This window comes from Panthera pardus, unplaced genomic scaffold (genome assembly GCF_024362965.1).
Source record: "Panthera pardus isolate Hobbes unplaced genomic scaffold, ASM2436296v1 HiC_scaffold_8, whole genome shotgun sequence".
Lineage (NCBI taxonomy): Eukaryota > Metazoa > Chordata > Mammalia > Carnivora > Felidae > Panthera > Panthera pardus.
The window spans coordinates 36,270,091-36,290,452 of NW_026527013.1; the positions used below are offsets into that span (position 1 = coordinate 36,270,091).

The 20,362-nt window shown below is 42.6% G+C and overlaps 1 protein-coding gene and 1 non-coding gene across 2 annotated transcripts; both read left to right on the plus strand.

The window, feature by feature from the left end:
* Positions 1–560: 560 nt before the first annotated feature.
* On the plus strand, positions 561–20,078 carry ARL6IP5 (ADP ribosylation factor like GTPase 6 interacting protein 5). The gene is made up of 3 exons (XM_019469754.2): positions 561–840; positions 16,125–16,342; positions 18,455–20,078. Exons 1-3 carry the CDS (start codon positions 665–667, stop codon positions 18,625–18,627), a joined length of 567 nt encoding a protein of 188 aa, XP_019325299.1. The 5' UTR covers positions 561–664; the 3' UTR covers positions 18,628–20,078.
* Positions 3,667–3,770, plus strand: LOC128775777 (U6 spliceosomal RNA). Its single transcript, XR_008420752.1, has one exon. It is a non-coding gene; the product is annotated as a U6 spliceosomal RNA (small nuclear RNA).
* Positions 20,079–20,362: the final 284 nt, after the last annotated feature.

Sequence of the window (20,362 nt, forward strand, 5' to 3'; positions counted from 1 at the left end):
GTCCAGAAAAGACAGAGTTGCAGGAGAGAGAGAGAGAAGTGAAAAAACAAGCCAGCCTTTCCATTCTACACGTCCTTCTTTCCCATTTTGCCAATCTGATTTCACTCAGTGACTCATGGTGAAACAGAAAGCATGAGAATTGCATTCAGATGTGCAGAGGTTAGTAACTAGTTAGTTTTCAAAAACAGCTCATCTTCAGTAACACTATAGTTGCCTTCCATTCCATTTCTCTTAGACTGGCATCTGAACAGCTGCAAAAAATTTCCTTAAAGTCTAGAACATTCTTAGGTTAAAGACTCAAAAGGGATATTTTAAAGGAGGCTGTGTGTATTCGGACTGGTAGGGAAGTCATTGCCATCTCGCTTCAGCCTGGGGACTTCCGCTGGTTTCTTTCTATCATTTCATCTCTATTTTGCACTCTGCCCCTGGCTCTGCCGCGAGACCCCACTTTTCCTTTAACCACCAACCTCTTAGAGCCAATCAAGAAGTAAAGAAGAGGAAAAACGCCCGCCCGCTCCCAATTTCTTTCGTTCCGCTGCTCACCAACCTCAGAGCCGACTGAGCCAGAGAGGCTGTCAACTCCAACCCAGCTCAGCTGATCGGTTGCCGCTGCCGCCGCCGCCAGATTCCAGAGGGGGAAGAACAAGAAGCTGAGAGACCAGACATGGACGTGAATTTCGCTCCGCTCCGTGCCTGGGACGATTTCTTCCCTGGCTCTGACCGCTTTGCCCGGCCGGACTTCAGGGACATTTCCAAATGGAACAACCGCGTGGTGAGCAACCTGCTCTATTATCAGACCAACTACCTGGTGGTGGCTGCCATGATGATTTCCGTTGTGGGGTAAGTGGGGTCCCCCTCCGGGGCACCGATCGAGGGCGGTACTGTGGGGCTCCGGTGCACAAGATCCCTGGATGTGGAAAAGCTCTCCACACCCAGCCTCCGCCCTGGCAAGTGCAAGCGGTCAAGCCAGTGGAAACTTGTCAGGGCGAGGCCGCAGCCGTCTTGTGGTCCCCTTTTCCATCCCGCGCCTCGGGCCCATAAGTGGGGGGATTCCTAGGGGTGAGGACATTTTGCCAGCTTCGGACAAGAAAAATGACTTTTTTTTTTTCCTCTCTGTACCCTGATTAGGCACTTGCTGAAGGAGATGTTCGCAGTGCCCCTGTCTTGTAAAAATAAGAAAGAGGGAGGTGGTGAAACCCTATCCTGGGGCTGGAGGGAATGGGCGCCGCCCTGGGAGACTTGGGCGACGGGGTGTGGATCCGGATTCTGCATTCTGGGGTGTTAGTGTAAAAAGGGTACCAAAGAAGGGACGTGTTTTGTCAATCTCTCTGCGTAGTGCCCGCCACACTGTACAAGGAATCTGAGCTTGGGAGCAAGAGGGTGGGTGTTCCCTGGTGACGCATCTCCCGGTGTGGGGTGACGGCAGCGCTGACCCCAGGAATGGGGTTCTCTTGCTTTTTCATCCAGGAGCTGTCAGGTGTGGTCACTCTTGCTGCTTTCACTTCCTGGTGTCGGTGTATTCAAGGCCTTTTCAGTGCCTGATCTGAAAGTGTTCTGTGTTACATAGGATTCCACCGCTTCCAGCAGACGCACCTGCTTTACTAGAAACCACATTTTCTTGTAGTTTACCCCTTAAGAAATGCTTCTCTTACTTTTGGAGGATGGTGATATTCTAGATCTGACTGATTCTACGCCCCTTTAAAGAAAGAGGCAGCCTCAGACTTTATAAAGGAACGCGCTTGCCATTAGAGAGGGGAAGTGCAAGCTGGCCTGGGAGAAAGAGGAGAGAGCCAAACTTGGAGGGGGTGGGAAAGGCCAAAGAGGGTGGTTTCTTGAGTTGCTTTGCTGGTCTTTGGCTTATTGAGTCACTTCTCTGTGCCAGGCTCGGAACACAACAAGATCAATCAGACATGAATTCTAGCCGATGGACAGGTGGCAGTTGTTGAGAAGCCAGCCGTAGGACCAAGTACCCAGCACAGAGGAGAGAGAGAGTTCGCAATTTCCAGATGTGGTTCAGAGTAGTTGCCCCCATGCGGAAGAGAACGCTCATTGGTGGGATTTGGTAGACAGTGACACAGGCCCTCATTCTGTGTTGCTTGAGGAATCACCAACTCTGAGAATGGCTTAGTGTGTGGAGGGCACAGGTTCTCAGCCCTCTTTGAGGGAGGGTGGCTGCCAAGAGGCCTGAGGCAGCTGCCTCCAGAACCTTCCCCTAACCTTATGCTTGAGGCTCCTTTGCCAGAATGCTAAAAAATGTCTTTAAAACAAAAACCAAATAGTACATAGGATTGTATCCGTTGGTTTGCTTTCTTTTTCTTTGCTCCCTCTTGGGAAAGAAGCAATCCAGACATTTTGTCTGGTGATCTAGAGGTGAGGCTTTTTTGAGGTAGCCCCCAAACTTTGTTAATCGGGCAAAGTTTGACCCAGACTCATCAAATGTTCAAAGAAAACTGTTGCTTTTCAGAGAGGTGTACTGCCCAGACCAGACACAGGCTTTGATGGAATCCATTTTTCACTGTGAAGGTCAGGGTCCAGCCCCCTGGCTAAATATAGCTCCCTCATTATGGTGCCTTAGCCTACTAATTCAGGCAGTTTGGAGTGTTGGCCTTCCCATTCTCCTTTTCAAATAGGATATGTTGGTTGGCAGTGACATTTTTGAAGATAAAAGTGAAAAAGAGCCATCTTTATTTTTTATTGACCTTATTTTTAAAGCCATACAAAAGATGCAGGCCAGAAGTAAATTGTTTTGAAAATTACATGCGTGTAAAATAGGAGATTTCCTCCATACTGCAGTAAAAATTTGGTATATGATCCTTGACTGTTTTCTGTGTCCACAAACACACATTCGGTAATTTTTCCACAAATGACTTTTTTCTTTCTTTATAATCTAATAACAACAAAAGCAACCATTTATCGAGGTCTCCGTGTACCAGGTACTTTGTTCAGTAATTTACCTGTATTATTTTGTACAACCCAATGAGGTGAGATGACATGATATTATTATCGTTGTTATTATTGTTGCTGAGGCTCAAAGAGTATAAATGACTTGCTTAAAGTCACAGACCCAGTCTTGTGCTCTTAACTACTATGCCATCTTCTTATGAGTCATGAGGTTTAGAATTATAATCTCTTAAACCTGGAAGAAACCAAGTATCTTCAGGGTCAGAGAGCTTAGTTGATTTTGGAACATTTCTCATTCTAAAGAGAACTCTCCTCTCTTGATGATGTCAGTAGATGGGTGGGTCAGAGCAGTATTAGAAGCTGTTTATCTGGATCCTCTACAGGCGTCTGATAGTTTCCTATGACATCTTGGTACAGTGTGTGTGAAAATGTCACCTGGGTGTTTACTGGATAAAGAACCGTGTTCAAAGGGTGTTCTGTCCCCTAAGAGTAAGGAGGGGCCTCAGGGCATTGTTAGAAGGCTCCAGCCTCAACTGTGAATGCTCCTGTGTTGAAAACTGGCTTGGGTGAGGATGGAGAGAGCCTGTTCTTGCGGATTGCAGAAAGGAAGAAGGAAAACCAAACACCTATCATCTAGCTCCAAAGAAGACACAAAGGGCTACCTTGGTAAAAATGGACAGTAAGAGGGATTAGGATAGAGATAAATCTGTACATGAGGGCTGATCAGGCAGGGCCTCATAATCCATGGGTAGAAGTTTGGTCTTCATGCTCAGTTCAGCAACATATATACTAAAATGGGAATGATATATAGATTAGCATAGCTCCTGTGCAAGGACAACGTGCAAATTTGTTAAGTGTTCCATATGAAGAAAAAAAAAAAAAAAGAATAAGGTCGGTCTTCATTCTAAAAGCATGGTTTACCAGGCATGTGACTTCCTCTCAGTAGATCTACTCTAGCACTAAACTAGCACATTAGTTTTGAGTAAGTTTCTTAGCTAACAGCCCTTGTTGAAGGCGTCCTATCTCCTGGCTCTTCAAATAGTAGAAAGTAGCGGTTAAGAGTGCAAGCAACAGAGCCAGATTAAGTGAATTTTAAATCCCAGCTGCCAGTCATTAGCTCTGTAAGCGTGGACTTGAACTACGCCTGGTCCTCAGCCTCCTCCTCTATAAATGAGACTAATTATAATACCTGCCCTCATAGAGCTTCTATGAAGATTACCTGAGTTAATACAAACAAGGTTCTTAGAATAGTGTCCGGCTCTTAGTTTTTGTTCCACAAGTGTTACTTATTATTTTTTTCATCATTTGGCATGATCATGGAGATTACTGAAACACGTAGACAGCATCTTTACCCCAGCAGCTGTATCCACCCAAGCTCCAGCTGCCAACTTACCTACTCCTGCTTCTCCTTCAAGATGCAGGGTTGGTACCATCTCTTTGAGGAAATATTTTCCCTTTTCCCCTCACTCTCTTATGTTAATTGGGCCACACACCTGTGCCTTTATCTTTCCTGGTAGTTACCTCACAGGCTTTTAAGTTGTCTGTTTCCTTGTCTCTACTCTGGACTATAAATTCCTTGAGGTCAGAGACCGTGGGTTTAGTGTGTGATTATTTCTTCTTTTTCTTATTGTGGTTATCATTATTTTTATTCGCTGTATCCCTGAGGCCTACTATATAGCAGATGCTTAGTTGGTGAATGCAAATGTAAATAAATGAACAGAAGGCCTCAACGTAATCACGGGGGCAGCTTTTAACCTACCTAATGGAACAAATTATTTTGAAGCACACAGCAACACGTTAGTACATAGCAAGGAGATGCTCCTAAAGTGATTCCAACTGGGTCGTTGCTGACAGCACTTGCTACCCGTTGGTCAGGATTACTGTCGTGTAAAACATTCAATTTAGAAAAGATCAGAAGTCAAGCTCTTCACTAATTCCTATTGCCCTTGTCGAATTTCGGTGAAATACTCTCCCGCAAGTTTTCTCAACATCAGCACTGTGACAATTTGGATCATATAATTCTGTGTTGTAGAGAGCTGTCCTGTGTATTGTAGGACAGTTAGCAACATCCCTGCTGTCTACCTTCTGAATGACACTAGCAACCAGGCTCTCAGCTGTGACAGTCACAAATGCCTCCAGACACTCCAGGTGTCCCCTGGGGGTCAAAATCACCCCTGGTTGAAATCACAGGGGTGGTAACCTTGGCCTTGAACTACACCTGCTCAAGTTTCTGTGGCCAGGAAAATCATGATAATTTAGTGATCACCTTCACTAAATAAGTTGGTTTATAACAAGTTACAAAAACAGAGTTCTTGGCAGTTACTTAGCAAAACAGTTTGGTTTTAGCTCCCAGCTTCTGACTTTTCAAACCTAAGAATGGAGCAGATTTGAAACTTACACGGCTTTGATGATTATCCTTGATTTATTAAATTTGTTATGCTATCATTCTTTTATTAATCTGCCTGGAAGACTGTACTGATTCCACCGACTCAGACTTTTTATTTTTTGACAGAATTCTGGCAGTTGCTTTTTTAGTTTTCTGCTCAAAAGTTCACTTGCTCTGGAATTCCTATAAAATAGGAATTGTATGACTAGTTAAAGTACATTAAGACCTAGCAAGTGATAACAATTCAACATTAGCTGCTGTTATTATATTAAATTCTAGGTTACAGGTATACTTGAAATTCTAACAACTTGTGTATTCTCTTAGAAGTATTAGAGGATGAATACACTTCAGTGGTTTTGACATAATTGCAACTTGTGCTTCTTGTAAACACTTGGGTTGCTTTCCTTGAAGACTTCAGTTTCCTTTTGAGATTCAGGCATCACTTCAGAAGAGGTTAAAAGGAATAGCATAAATAACAAGCTGGGAAATGTGTGTTTTGCTGAAAGTGGCTTTGCATTTTTAAAATCAAGATTGAAGAGGACCTAACTTACCGTCTCCATCCTTGACACGATACATCTTGGCACTAAGTATTCTTTTTTTAAGTAATCTCTATGCTCAAGATGGGGCTCAAACTCACAATCCCAAGATCAAGAGTCAAGTGCTCCACTGACAGAGCCAGCCAGGAACCCCTAGATACTCTTCTTACCTCACACACAGCAATACAAGTCTCTGCCTCTATTTTCAAAGTGAAACGCAAAGGCAACACCTAACTACACTTGAAGTTTAAATGCTCAGTATGGGATACAGTCTGATTGTGGATGGAAATTGCTTTGTGCTTAATAGAATGCCAAAAGAGTGGAGCTGGAGAAATCTAAATCTGTTCCGGGCCATGGAACAGCAGCTTCTCTCACCCTGGGAGTTTGGAAATGCAGAATTTCAGGCCTCTTCCCAGCTGCTGGGACCTACTGAATCAGAGCCAGCTTTTCGACAAGACTCCCAGATGATTTATAGGCACATTAAAATTTAAGAAGCACTGGTCTGGTCTGGTTCAAAAGAAACATTGAGAAAATTTAAATAAATGTACCCATATGTGCAGGTGTTAACTTCAGAAATTCTACATACATCATTTTTGGAATGGTCCAGGATCTTAACTCCCCAAGTAGTTTCTGATATACATCCCCAAGTGGAAGTTGAGAAGTAATGATCCCATCGAACCCCCAATTTCACCAATGTAAAGGCTGGAGTTCGTGTGGCTACTTAGAACCAAAAACTGCTATTAAATAGTAGCTTCTTTTATTGATATGAAGTACTTTTTTTGTTAAATCATCCTGCAAATATTCTGCATCTCCTATTTAACCTAATTCATCTGAACAGCTGACTCTCATACATTTGTAATTATTGGCCTGTCTTATTCTCACAAATTCCCCCCTGCCATCGGGACTCTTATTTCCTGGCATGGCATCAGAAGCGCCAACCACACACAGAATATTCAAACATATAAATGACTCCAGTGCATCTGTAGCCAACAGGCCCATTTATTTTCATTTGTGTACGTTCAGGCCTCCCCTTTAAGACAGCACCGTGTAGCCACTGAACAAATGAGCCTGTATTTTCTTGAAGCACCTCTCCACCATGTGGCCTGTGGAGGTGTTACCAGAGGGTGAAACCTGCAGCTGCCACTTTATGCTACCCGTTGTTTGAAATGGCAAGGGATTTCTGGAAGGCTGGTACTTCTGTTTGAAAAGAGCATTGCTTTAATCTCTTCGGAATGAGTGTGGTCCTATAATACGTTCTAAGCCTTCTGGCTACAGCCTTTGGTATTAAAAAATGGTCAGATGGATTATACCTTTCAATGCTGCAAGGATGAAAACCCCAAGTTTCTAGATGGTAAAGGAAGATCAGGGTAAGAGAGCCCTGGGATGCTCTGAGTTGGAATGTATTAAAACATTTGTAGATGAAATCAATTGCAGTGCTTTTATGCCAAAACCTAGTGGAAAGGTTTTTGAGATTAATCAGCTTCAACACCAATGCTACAATATTACTCTTATTTTTGTTGTTTTATCCATTCACTCCACAGAGTATGAAGCATTTACTGACTTCTCAGGCACTGTGCTAGGAGATACAGTGCAGAATAAGAATCTGTGATCCCTACCTTCATCATGCGTAGTATCTAGAGGCTGCAAGATGAAACTACACACATAATAATTAATATTTATACAAGCATAGCAAGTGTGCAGAAATACCTACACAAACATATTCTTTCCTTTTTTTTTTCTTTTTTTAATGTTTATTTTTGAGAGAGCATGAGTGGGAGAGGGACAGAGAGAGATAGGGAGACACAGAATCCGAAGCAGGCTCCAGGCTGTCAGCACAGAGCCCGACCCGGGGCTCGAACTCACAAACTGCGAGATCATGACCTGAGCTGAAGTCAGAAGCTTAACCTCCTGAGCCACCGAGGTGCCCCAAACAGATTCTTTTCAACCCGACTTATCTCATTTCTCCTGTACATTATGATGCCAAATTTCAAAACTCAGGTATTAAAAATGGGAAAGGCATTGAGTATGTAGACAGAGGAAAGGGTAATTATAATTTTCTCTTCCTCACCTGCAGCTGACATGTCTTTTACTCAGTTCAACGAATATTTACTGAGCACCTACTCTGTGTCATACAGTGTCTAGGCCCTGAGGATATGAGCAGGAATACAACTCCACCCTGCCTTCCTAATCCTCCCAGAATTCATCTTCTCCTGCTCTCCCATACCTCTTTATCTACACTTGAGGTATGCACATGCAATGTTGGCATGTCTTTCCCTGACGGGTGATGTGCTTCTTATAAGTACAGAACTTTACGAGGTCTGTCAACACCCAATAAAATTTTAATCTCAAAATTCTTCATCTAATAAGGGTTGTCTTTCATTAAATCCTTGGACACCATTTATGCAACCTTGTTCTTGGCTTCTCCCCACACACTTTTTAAAAAAAACACTCCCACCACCATCAGTCGGGGGTTGGTTGTTTCTGTCTCCTTTCCTACTTTAGGATTTACAGTGATTCTGGATAAGTGTGCAAATGAGCATATTTGGGATTCCTGGCCCCTTTTGTAGAAGGCAAAAGCTCTCAATCTACTTAGTAGGGGCCAAGACCTCTGTATAAGAAATTGAGTTCTAAAAGATGAACTTGACCTATCCACTTAATACCAAATTTGTGCAGCACTATTGGGAATTTCTTATTGTTTTTCTTTTGGGCAAATGAATTCTCTCCTTTATCACTCAGCTTCAGAGTACATACCCGTAAGATCCTCCTCTGTCTGTTGCGTTGGGCTTGTTCTCTTACTTCAGAGAACACTTTCAAGCCTGTGATCTTGGACAAAAGCTGCAGGCTGCCTCTCTGTTCTGCAAGTGTTTACCATAAATAGGATTTCTCACCCTGCTCTTAGATGGAGCCTTCACTAATGGGGACACCGAGATGGCAGAAAGTCCATCCGGAGTGGGAAACTGAGGCTTTGGTTCCTGCTTCTACTTATCTGCTTCAGTGTGCCGGAGTGTGGCTCGTCCCTCAGAGAAACAGAAGGGAAGGCAGAAATTGGGTGTTGGTGGGAGGTGGACAGGAGCCTACTTGTAAGATGGAAGATTATGTGTCACCAGGCTCATTTGCATTTGCCCAACCCCAGCCTCCTCAGCCAGGGCTGTAAGAACCTGCCATGTGAAGGCGATTTAATTTACTTTACTAAAAGGATTCAGAAAGAACAGTTTGTAAACAAATATCTTTCTACTGCAGCTTAAAAGCATTATTTGTTGTGAGGGTAACCATAGGTTCCTAATTGCTGAAAGCAATGATTAGTATACACGAGAGCCCATTATACTATTCTCTTTACTGTTGTATATGTTAGAAATTTGCCGTGATGCAACGTTTAAAAGGGATTAGTGGCCATCTAATCAGAGCCTTGTACGCTGTTATTTGAAGCTGCATCACTGAGGGAAGTATGAGATGTATGGCTTCTAAACCAGGCCCAATTTATTATTTATTAAAAATAAAATAAGCCATTAGCTTCATAAACACAAAAGAAAACATGGAGGTTCATAAGATATGTCTTATTGTGAATACTTTTTTTTTTTAATTTTTTTTTCAACGTTTTTATTTATTTTTGGGACAGAGAGAGACAGAGCATGAACGGGGGAGGGGCAGAGAGAGAGACACAGAATCGGAAACAGGCTCCAGGCTCCAAGCCATCAGCCCAGAGCCTGACGCGGGGCTCGAACTCACGGACCGCGAGATCGTGACCTGAGCTGAAGTCGGACGCTTAACCGACTGCGCCACCCAGGCACCCCTTATTGTAAATACTTTTGACATGCCAACTGCTGCAAAGAGGATGGATCATTTGGATGTGAATGTTTAGTTTCATGTTGCCAAGTACCCAGGATGCAATAGCTATACATCCACAGCAAGAATGCAATAAATACTATGGGTCTTCCTACTTCAATTGGTTAAGAAAATCTCAACGTTAGGTTACTATGCCCTTTCTGTGACAAAAAAGACAGGCTCCCATCCCACTTTCAGTGCCCTGAAGGCTCCTTTGCCTGGTGATTATTAGGCCTAGGCGACACTGATCGTGTTGACTCCAAACTGATTTGTACCTTTCCATTTATACTTTATAGTCAGAAATATTTCCTGCCAAGATGGAAGCCAGATAGGGAAGCTAAAGCAACCATTGGAGACCCTCGGGGTGATCAGAGGAGTCACAGAGCAAGAGGGGCGTATATAGACAGGTGTGCAGGAGTACAAGTCTCCCTCTGCGCCACCCCACTCTCCCTCCTGGCCCCCAGCCGTACTCGTGGCAAGACTTACCAAGTTCCTCCTGCTGGCCAGCCAAAGGGCCCTGTCACCCCATCCGAACATGTCATGATCATTAGAACTCCCATCTGCACGGGCATTCACATAAAGTTTCCTGTTTTTCTTTTTCCTCTGTTTGTTTCATCACAACTCTGTGAAGGTACAAAGACAGGGACTATTTCTCCAGTAATACTTAGTGTACAATGAGAGTAAGAGTGATTCGTCCAAGACAAATCTCCCATCGCTTCACTCGTGGCCATGGAAAGTTCCTGGGCTTCTTTTAAATAACATGAAAGTACGCTAGATCCTTACTTACCTTTCTTCTTTCTTTCAACAAACACGTATTGAATACCTACTGTATGCCAGGCCCTGTACCAGCTGCCAGGGAGACAACGTTACAGTCCCGGCCCTTAGAGAGCTTCATCTCTAGTGCGAGACAGACATTCATCCAACACGCAGTCAGGTAAATGTAAAACCACCTCTGTGATCAGGGCAATGAAAGTGAGGCCTATGGTGCTATCATGTGGTCAGCGAGATGGATTAGGCTGGGAGTTGAAGGCAGTAGGAGTGACTCAGGCAAAGAATGGCTTGTGTGCAGGCCTGTGGGGGCCAGACCCAGGGCGAGTTCGAGAAACCCCAGAGGACGGGGTGTGGAATCAGGAGGCCGTGTACGAGGAGAGCACAGGCCGGGCTACCAGCCCTTCTTGGTCCCCTCATACTCATTATTAAAAACACCCCTTACTCCTGGCAGATGCAGTCTAAGCTAGATTGTGTAGTGAGTGAACTGTGGCCTGGACTGGCGCCCCCCTCCCCCCCCCACCCCCCCGCTTACCTCAGCTGGGCCTCCGCCTCTGTGTGCTGGGTTCAAACTACACAACTGTGTGTAGCAGCCCTGGAGGTACAGGCAGGCAGGAGCCAGACCCTGTGGGGCCTTGGAGAATGTGTAACGAATTGTGTTTTTATTCTAAGAGCAAGGAGAAGCAAGAGAATGGATGGGTGGATTCATATTTGCAGTGACTCTTCTGGCTGTTTCAGGACCACAGCAAAACATGACCAATTTAGAGAGAGCCACTGTGAGTAAATTGTTCCCTCCCTTTCTTGGTGAGTCAGGCTTCCTCAGGAACCAAACTACAAAAATAGCTTTTTGGGTTAGAAAATTGGAACTCGATGCGAAGCTTCTTCCCCTGCCCGGAAAGTGTTTCACTGCCTTTTTGACTCTTGTTGGCATTGTAGTGTGACAGGAGTCACCAGGTGTGCCCTTGACTTGATCTGAGAACCTCTGTTTTGGTAAACTTTTATCGCCAACTCTATAGTTGATGGGTTTGAGGACGTACTTACTAACCTGTCCGTTCGTTAGCTTGTTTATATGTAGAATGAGATGCATTTTTCAAGATGTGTCCTAGCTCTGAAGTTCTGTGACCAGCCAAGATTTTTCTTCCCCCTTCAGGGACTTGTGCTAAAACCATAGCTATAGCTACCTGATTCATGTTGGTACATTGAGGACATGTGTCCACATCTGCTTACAGCAACCTTCCTTCAGAGAGAAGTGAGAATGCCACGGGATTTCCCAGAACGATGCTTCATTGCTGACCCCAACTGGAAGAATACTGAGAAGGCATGGGGGAGGTTCCTGAAGCTGCTCAACAATGCACAACGGGTTATAGTATGAATTGCTGTCACACTTACATCAGCTGGCACCCTTTTCTCTCCCCTAGACCCCTAGAAATAGGTTTCTTCGCTTCTCTGGGCCTTGGTTTATTCATCTGTGCAACGGGACTGAACTGATTTATTTTTGAACGCGCTGCTACAGGATTCTGTGATGGGATTGTAAACCTCTTTACAACCGTGGATGTTTCCACTAGAATTTTTAACCATTACATTTATTTATTTATTTACTGACTTACTTATGGAATAGGATGTGTATGCATATAGGTATATATTTTTATCCCACAAGAGGAAAACATACTGAATGCTTTTGACTTGTTAAACTAGGTCCCATTTCCACCAAGGACAGAAAGTTACATTTGTCCTCTCCCTTTGTCCTCTCCACTCCTCTCTGTCCTTCTCCCTCCCTTCTACCGCTCTGCCTTCCTTCCTCCCTCCCTTCCTCCTTCAGGGATTATCTGTAAGTGAAACTCCACCATCAGAGCCCAGTGGCAGTTGTGCCCATGAAAGCTGGGGTAGCATATTTATGGAAGTTTTTTTTCCTAAAGGTTCTTGGGCTTTCTTGTGGGTCGCTGTGACTAAGAGCCCCGCTGTTGACTAAAAGCTTTGCTCATCTCAGACAAGAACTGGCTCCCCAGTTCCTGCACTCATTGGAAAATGAAATTAAACTCTAGAGGGTGGTGTAGGTGTTTTATTTTCCTCCAAGTGCAGGGAGGCGCCAAGGCATTGGAGCGGTACAAATTTTACTCTTTGTTAGAATGGAATGGCACTTCAGAAGAAGGGGGGAAATCGTTTCTGCTCCGAGTAACTTTGTTCATTTCTTTTCCAGCTTGGAAACTTGGTTACTTTCTAATTATAGACTGTGTGGCTGGGCGTGTTGTAAGCTAAAACCAGTTCTATAGGGCTCTGTGCTCTGTTCTTTTCCCTTGACTATGAAGAACAGGAACAGGTGACAAGCAGATTTGGAATTGCTTGAGTCAGGCCTGGATTTTTTGTTGTTCTTTGTCCTGGGTTTTATTTAGACATTCAGCATAGATGCCTATTTTACTTCAACAGAGAAAAATAGACAAAGCTTGGCATACTCTTGATTTTATGCTTCACCTCATGAATCATTTTAATAGGTGTTCTGTAAAGAACTGAGTAGGATACCTTTGCTACTTTGCTACCAACCATCCAACCATCCATCTTTTATTTGCACTTTATGCAAAGTGTTTCCTTTAACTTGAACCCTCCACTGTAGTTTTTTGAGTTAATGTAGATCTTTGCTTTTCTTTACAGCTGAAAAATATTTGGGTGAAACTAATAAACAAATGGGGGTAAGCTACCCATGATGCTACTACCCCTGTATAACCAATGTAGTCTTTCAGGATAATTTCTTCTGGAATCTCTTGAGAGCTAGGAATGAGATTTATTAATCGGTGACAGTTCCTGGGCGTCTCCACTCCATTTCCTCACTGCCTGCTGAAAAAGATTTTATTTTTGTCCTAATTCTTCCTTTCTCCAGGCCTATAATTGTCTTTCCCAGATTCTGGGCTTAAATCAGCAGATAGGGCATAACCCAGATAAAATTTTAAAAGAGAGAAAAGTACAGAGTGACTTGTGGCCCCCAGATGATAAGGAAGTGGTGAAAGACAGACAGAATAGTTCATGTTCTGGGTACTGGAAAAGCCTGGAGGAGTGGGGTGGTGAACCCTGGCCAGAAGAAGATCTGCAGAATGAGTAGGGAACCAAGGTTTGGGTCGGAGAAGGAACAGCTTCGCTATGAAGTATGAATTGAAATTGCATTCATGTTATTGGAGAGATGACGGAAGTAAAGATAGGCTGTTGTAGCAAGCCTGTGCCAAGCCTGGGTTGGGATCAGGGAGCAGTTGCTTTTATATTTTTATATTTTCCTTTGTTGCATGTTCATTTTATTTCTAATTACAAAATAATATACTAATTGTGAAGCTTTCTACTTCTGAGCTATACTATATGTATATACATACATACATATATATACATATATAGATATATACACACATATATATGTATATATATCGCATGTATATATCTATATATGTATATATATCTATCACATGTATATATCTATCTCCACCTAACAGAATTACAGTTGCTTTTGCCCACTCAATATATTATTAGTGTCTTCTTTTATTATTAAGTATTTAAAATAGCTGTATATACCACCTCTAGGCAATTGTTGGCCATACACGTTATTTCTAAAACTTTTTAATCATATGCCACTCATGTGAATATTGTTACAACTCAATCTTGGCATTTTTGTTTATTTCTGTAGACTCTATTCTGAGGAAGAGATTTATGGCCTGTAGGAGGATAAGTATTTGCAAGAGTTTTGAATGAAATAAGCAACTTACTATTATGGGATTTAACTTTAAATTATGTACTCCTATACTACTCTTACCATTGTTTAATAGCATGCATTTTAATAGACCTTCTTAACTTTTCCAAAGCACTTTCACATTGATTATACCCCCAATTTCACCCATTAAGGCATGTGATACTTTTATCTGTAACTATTTCAGATAGCTTTTATGTTTCAGAAGGTAGAATCAGAGCTACAATTTAAAGGGATTAAAAAAAAAGAGAAGAATCTTAGTTGTCCTGAATATGAATCCTGCTCTGAGTATGAATCCTTCGTCTGTTTTATTTCAGTGAAAGTAAGCTCTTGGCTTCACTTTCCATTGCCCCGTTTGCTTCTGTCCCTCATCTCCAAATCTGTCATGTTGATATTCAGAGCATGATGAAAACACACTGACCCTCATTGTCCTTCCCAAGTAAAATACGCATCAAGCCTATTGTGAGGGTAAGAAGTTAGTAGCTCATGGGACTTGCTGATCACAAATGTCACATTCAGTGTTCTGTATTCACTGTGGGTTTGGTTAAGAGTGGGGGCTGTAACACCCAGTCATTCTCTTATGAAATACTGGATCTAAGTTTTCTTCTTTATTATCAACAGTAATGTAACCTTTGACTCCTGTAACAATGAAGCCAGAGGCTCTGTGCTTGGAAATCTCCATTGATAACCCATCCCCTAATGATACTCTCAGCCCTTTTAAAGAATTATAATGGATTCTCTCTGCCAAGAGTCATATACTCAAATGCCTCCATGGGCCAGGCAGGTTATGTAAGAGAGAATGCAGGGCAGCTGTTAGAAAAACAACGATCAATGGCAGCTCAATGGGGGCCTCTGTGTCAGAGATGCAGAAGATGGTGGGAGGACAAGAGCTAATTGGAGAGCATTTGTTCTATCTGAAAGAGAAGGTGCTCTAGCCAGTGGCTGACATGTGGAAAAGTGGGCCTACTGTTGTTAAATTTTCTTGTTTATAGGAGAAGTTAGAAATCACAAGTTTTATGGACTTTCTAAACAGCGCGATTCAAATAAAAGTTCTGTAAACACCATCCAATGCAAACACATATGTGACAGTAGGCTGGATCTGGCCCACGGAGGCCGTCACATGACTTGCATCTGTTGTGGCAACTCCTATGAGGATTTGAATAAGCCTGCAGAGCTCAGAAAATATGTGAGCACTGTACTGGATGTGCACCAGAGCCCAGGAGATAATGAAAGTGAAACAGCCCCTTCAAAAGAGGCGGTCTCGGGGCGCCTGGGTGGTTCAGTCGGTTAAGCCTCCGACTTCAGCTCAGGTCACGATCTCGCGGTCCGTGAGTTCGAGCCCCGCGTCGGGCTCTGGGCTGATGGCTCAGAGCGTGGAGCCTGCTTCCGATTCTGTGTCTCCCTCTCTCTCTGCCCCTCCCCTGTTCATGCTCTGTCTCTCTCTGTCTCAAAAATAAATAAACATTTAAAAAAAAAAAAAAGAGGCGGTCTCTTTTAAATTTTAAAAGGCCTTTTAGCTCTTCGCTACCATTACTATAAGAATGAGGACCACTCTCGGCCATAGGACTGTTGACATTTCAGAAAATGTCAACGTCACGCTGCAGGGACATACAGTGTCCTCAGACTTATCTGTGATATTTTACAGATGCAATAAAAGCCATGTATGGATTTGGGGCCGGCGGGGGGGGGGGGGGGGAGTCTTTGAAAATTGTGGACCTCTAATGAGACGGACTGACCGCTTTGGTGGGAGTCAAACTACCCAAGTGTGAATCTTGGCTCCACCGTTTTCTCACCTCTGTGCCTCACTTTCTTCATTTGAGAAATAAATTAATAGCATCTGCCTCATCGGGTTATGAGGATTAAATGAGCCAGTTTAGATAGAATGCCGAGTAAGTACTCAACACCTGATTTGCTCTTCCTTACCTTTCTGATCTTCCCTTCCTGCTCCCACTACTGCTGACCCAGGCTCCCTCATTTTTTCGCATTCCAGGTTCCTGAGCCCCTTCAACATGATCCTTGGAGGCATTGTAGTGGTGCTGGTGTTCACGGGGTTTGTGTGGGCAGCACACAACAAAGACATCCTCCGCCGGATGAAGAAGCAGTACCCCACAGCATTTGTCATGGTGGTCATGTTGGCCAGCTACTTCCTCATATCCATGTTCGGGGGAGTCATGGTCTTTGTGTTTGGCATCACTTTTCCTTTGTTGCGTAAGTGAACCTCAGTCTTCTTGTGCCTTAAACAAAAAAATGTAGGAGCAATTGTTCATTTGGAATATCCTACCCTGTTTCTTCCACATGTTGACATGTCTGCAAAATTACCCCAAGTTTCTGAAACAGCAGATCAAGGCTAATGGTGCAGTAAGTCCATAGATTTATGTCTACTGGGTGCCTGCTCTGTGCCAGACACTCTTCTGGGGCTACAACAATAAACAAAAGAAGTACAAATCCCAAGTCGCACAACAAGAAAGTTGTACAGCCTCCACTGGCCTCCAGATTGGTCTGATATTCAAGTCTGTTCTCAATCTTTAAGTGCCATTCATACTGATGCATTCATACTGATGCATTCATACTGATGCAAGAATGAATGTATTTCATTGGGAAGTAAACTAGTTACTCTCTAGTTACTCAGTATATCGTGTTTAGTGTCCAACTTTCCTAAGTCTGTAAGAATAATTGGCCCAGAATATAGTTACCAAGTACTCCAGTTCTGGTGAAGAGAACTAGATATTTTCTAAATTTTACATGCATTGTTTGCTGAGATCCCAAACACTCGAAACCTGAAATAGAAAACAGATATAGTTCCAGTCTCATCAGCAGAAATCTACTTAAAATTCAATTATATTAAGTGATAAGAACAGTCTTTTAACTTATTAATAGCATTTCACATGTGTATTTTTTCCATTAAATAAAATCAGTTGCTTGTTTGGGGATATGTGAGATTAAGCCCAGAATATTTATAGATGGATCCCACACCTTATTGGAAAAAATATTTCAATCAGCAAAGTCAAGACTTTTAAAAATATTCCTCACATTTACCCTATATACTAGAGGCTCAGTATTTCAAAGATTCTGCTTTGACACACAGCTTGTTAACTTCAGTGCCTTTCTACATCAGGGCCTGAGACAGGCCAGTGTAATGAAATGTATCATAGGTAGAGATCAAGGGTCCAGATTTTTCTTCCTAGACATGCTGGAAACCAGCCATGTGCTTTGGACCAGGTATCCTATATGGGCTGTAGTTCACTCATCTATAAAATAAGGAAGTTAGACAAGATTAGTGACTCCCAGACCTTGATGATTTTGAGAATCATGTAGGACACTTGTAAAAAGCACAAATTTCCCAGCCATATCCCTTAGAGATCTTGAGTCTGTGAGTTGACAGTGCTCCTCCCCAAAACCTGTATTTTTAAGAAGCTCGTCAAATGTTTCCAATGGCCAGTCTAGATTGGGAGCCTCCAGATAAAATGCACACCAGTGTTTCTTAAAATGATGGTCCAAGATCACCTATATGAGATTCATCCAGAGTGAATATTAGCATTTTACATTGTGGAAACCTACCTCAGTCTTACTGGTCTGAATTTTGGGTGGTGGAGACCTAGGATTTGCCTATGTAACAGCTCTGCAGGCAATTTATATGTACACAGCAGTTTGAAAAATCGCTCCTGGTAGATCACGTGGGATGCCTATTTAAAATACAGATCCCAGGCCCATCCCTCTAAGGTTCTGGTTCAGGAGGTCCAGGAGAGGGACCAGGGAATGTTTCTCAATAAACAACATGAGTAATTCTAAATGATCAAGCAAATTCAGGAAACTTTAGGGTACCTGACATGTGTAAAACCTTTAGTTTTTATCTATACATCTATATCCATCACTTTGGAAAAATGCCTCAGGAGGTGCCTCCAAGGAGGACTTCACCTGATCATCCCTGATAATCCCTGAATTGAGCATGAATTCCTTTCTCGAAAACTTTGTGTAAGGTTTTTATGTAAGTTGGAATCACACTGATTCACTTTGAATTTCAAGCCATTTAAGTGGCAGCTAAAAAGGTAACAATATGGACGTGAAAAAGAGAAGGTGTGGTTGGCAGATGACGGTCCTGCCTGCTGTGTTTTCCTTCACACACAAAGAACACTTAATATATGACTTAAACAGCTTTATATCAAGTCCAAGGATCCATGTGAGGACTTGGGTAAATTGGAGAACCAGACTGGACTACAGCTAACCGTGGCAGTTGACCCAAAGTGTGAAGATGGGGAGCCTAAGGCTGCAATGGGCAAAGAGCCGTTGCTTCCGTGCTAACCATGTTTCTCTTCTCTGTAGTGATGTTCATCCACGCGTCATTGAGACTTCGGAACCTCAAGAACAAACTGGAGAATAAAATGGAGGGAATAGGCCTGAAGAGGACACCAATGGGCATTGTCCTAGATGCCCTAGAACAGCAGGAAGAAAATGTCTCCAAATTCGCTGACTATATCAGCAAAGTGAAGGAATAAATATAAGGGCTGCCACGGACATCCAGGTGTGGTTTGTCCTTATGCAGACCTAGTTTCCATTTGTGTTCTTGAAATAGGAGGTGCCTGTACCACCCAAGTATCTCTGGCAGCATGCATGTATAGGCCAAGCTGTTAACATCTCTGATGTGACAGAGGGAAGCCCTCAGAAACTGAAAGAATCTACCCTCCTATTATGCCTGAAGTTTCAAGTGTGTTTATGCAACTGATAGGAAATGGATCACACTTACTTCTTTAGAGAAATAAAAAGAATTATGGATTGTACAGCAACAGTACTGTTAACTTGTAGGAAAAAAAATAATTGTAAAGTATCAAGGCAATATGAGTAAATGAAAAAAGACTGTTAAAATAGATGTCATGTGTTAGCCTGTTTTAAGCACCACCCTCCTCCCCGCCCCACCAGCATCATTCTCCTCCAAAAATATTCCCTGGCACTGTAATATGTGGAGTCTAATTTAGTTTAGCTTTTATTATTCTTCTTTTAAAATCAAAGATGATCTGTATCACTTTACCACCCGTTTGACGTGCAGTGAAAACTGGATAAACCAGTTGTTTTTATTTTGTTTACAAATAGAAAGATTGCTGTTTAGGAGATATTTTGTCAAGTTTTTACAAATTTTTAAAATGCTAGTAATGCCTTTTCACTAGCAGGTATTTGTTGCAAATTAAATGTCATCTTCTTTAAGGAGGTTAGAGCTACGGAACCTGTATTATTCTTGACAGTCTTGTTAAAAAAAGCAACAACAAAAAAATAAAACTTGAGTTCTGTTTATATTGCATATTTCTTGTTGTTATGGCAAGAAGGTGTCCAAGATAATGTTTCTTGTATTTTTTTCACTGTTTAGCTTTTAACTGGAACATTGAGAAGGAAGGAAATCAATGTGCATTTTATTAATTCCTTAGGGGCACAAAGAGAACAATAATGGCTAATCTTTTGAAATCTGAAAAGCATCTTTAGATGACCAAGCAAAAAGACATGAACGTGGGAGTGATCAGCGGCTTCTGCAAATCATGAAAATTTTAGATAGCAATTGTTACGACCACATGTTTTTACAGATAGGCATTAGAATTACGACAGCATGAGTTTATATATCCTTTTACTTTCTTCCTTTTATTTCTCATGTATTTAGAAATAGGTTATACAAAAATGTTTTGCTTGCCAATTGGGTGATTTCATAGATGAGTAGAAAACACTTGGGTTTCCCTAACACTGAATTATGAAGACAACTGGAGTGGTACTTACCGGAGAGACTCTCTGTACATCCTAAGATAAGAAGCAACTGCATATGCCATTCCCATCTTTCTTGCGTTTTTATTCCTCAGCCAACCTGCAGCCATCATCTCTAGCACAGCGTTACCACCGTGACTTCACAGCCACGGTCTAGAGTTTGTACCCTTACCCAAATATGGAGAATAAAATTTATCAAAGATTTTCTGTGTGTGAGAGACGTTGTTTATTAATGCACATCTGTGCTAAATATCTGGGAGACTCGGTGACAACCCTTTAAACAACGAGGATGTGCTATACTGCACCACCCGCTCCGCTCGTGTTTCAAATACACTAGGTCCCCCCACCACACGTCAGTTACCTGCTGTCAGCCTCAGTCCAGAAGCAGATGATCCTCCTTGTGACACATCGTCAGGAGGTCCACAGTAGCTAAACACTACACATCAGAGCGCCTACAACATTCCCTCACTTCATCTCATCGCATAGAAC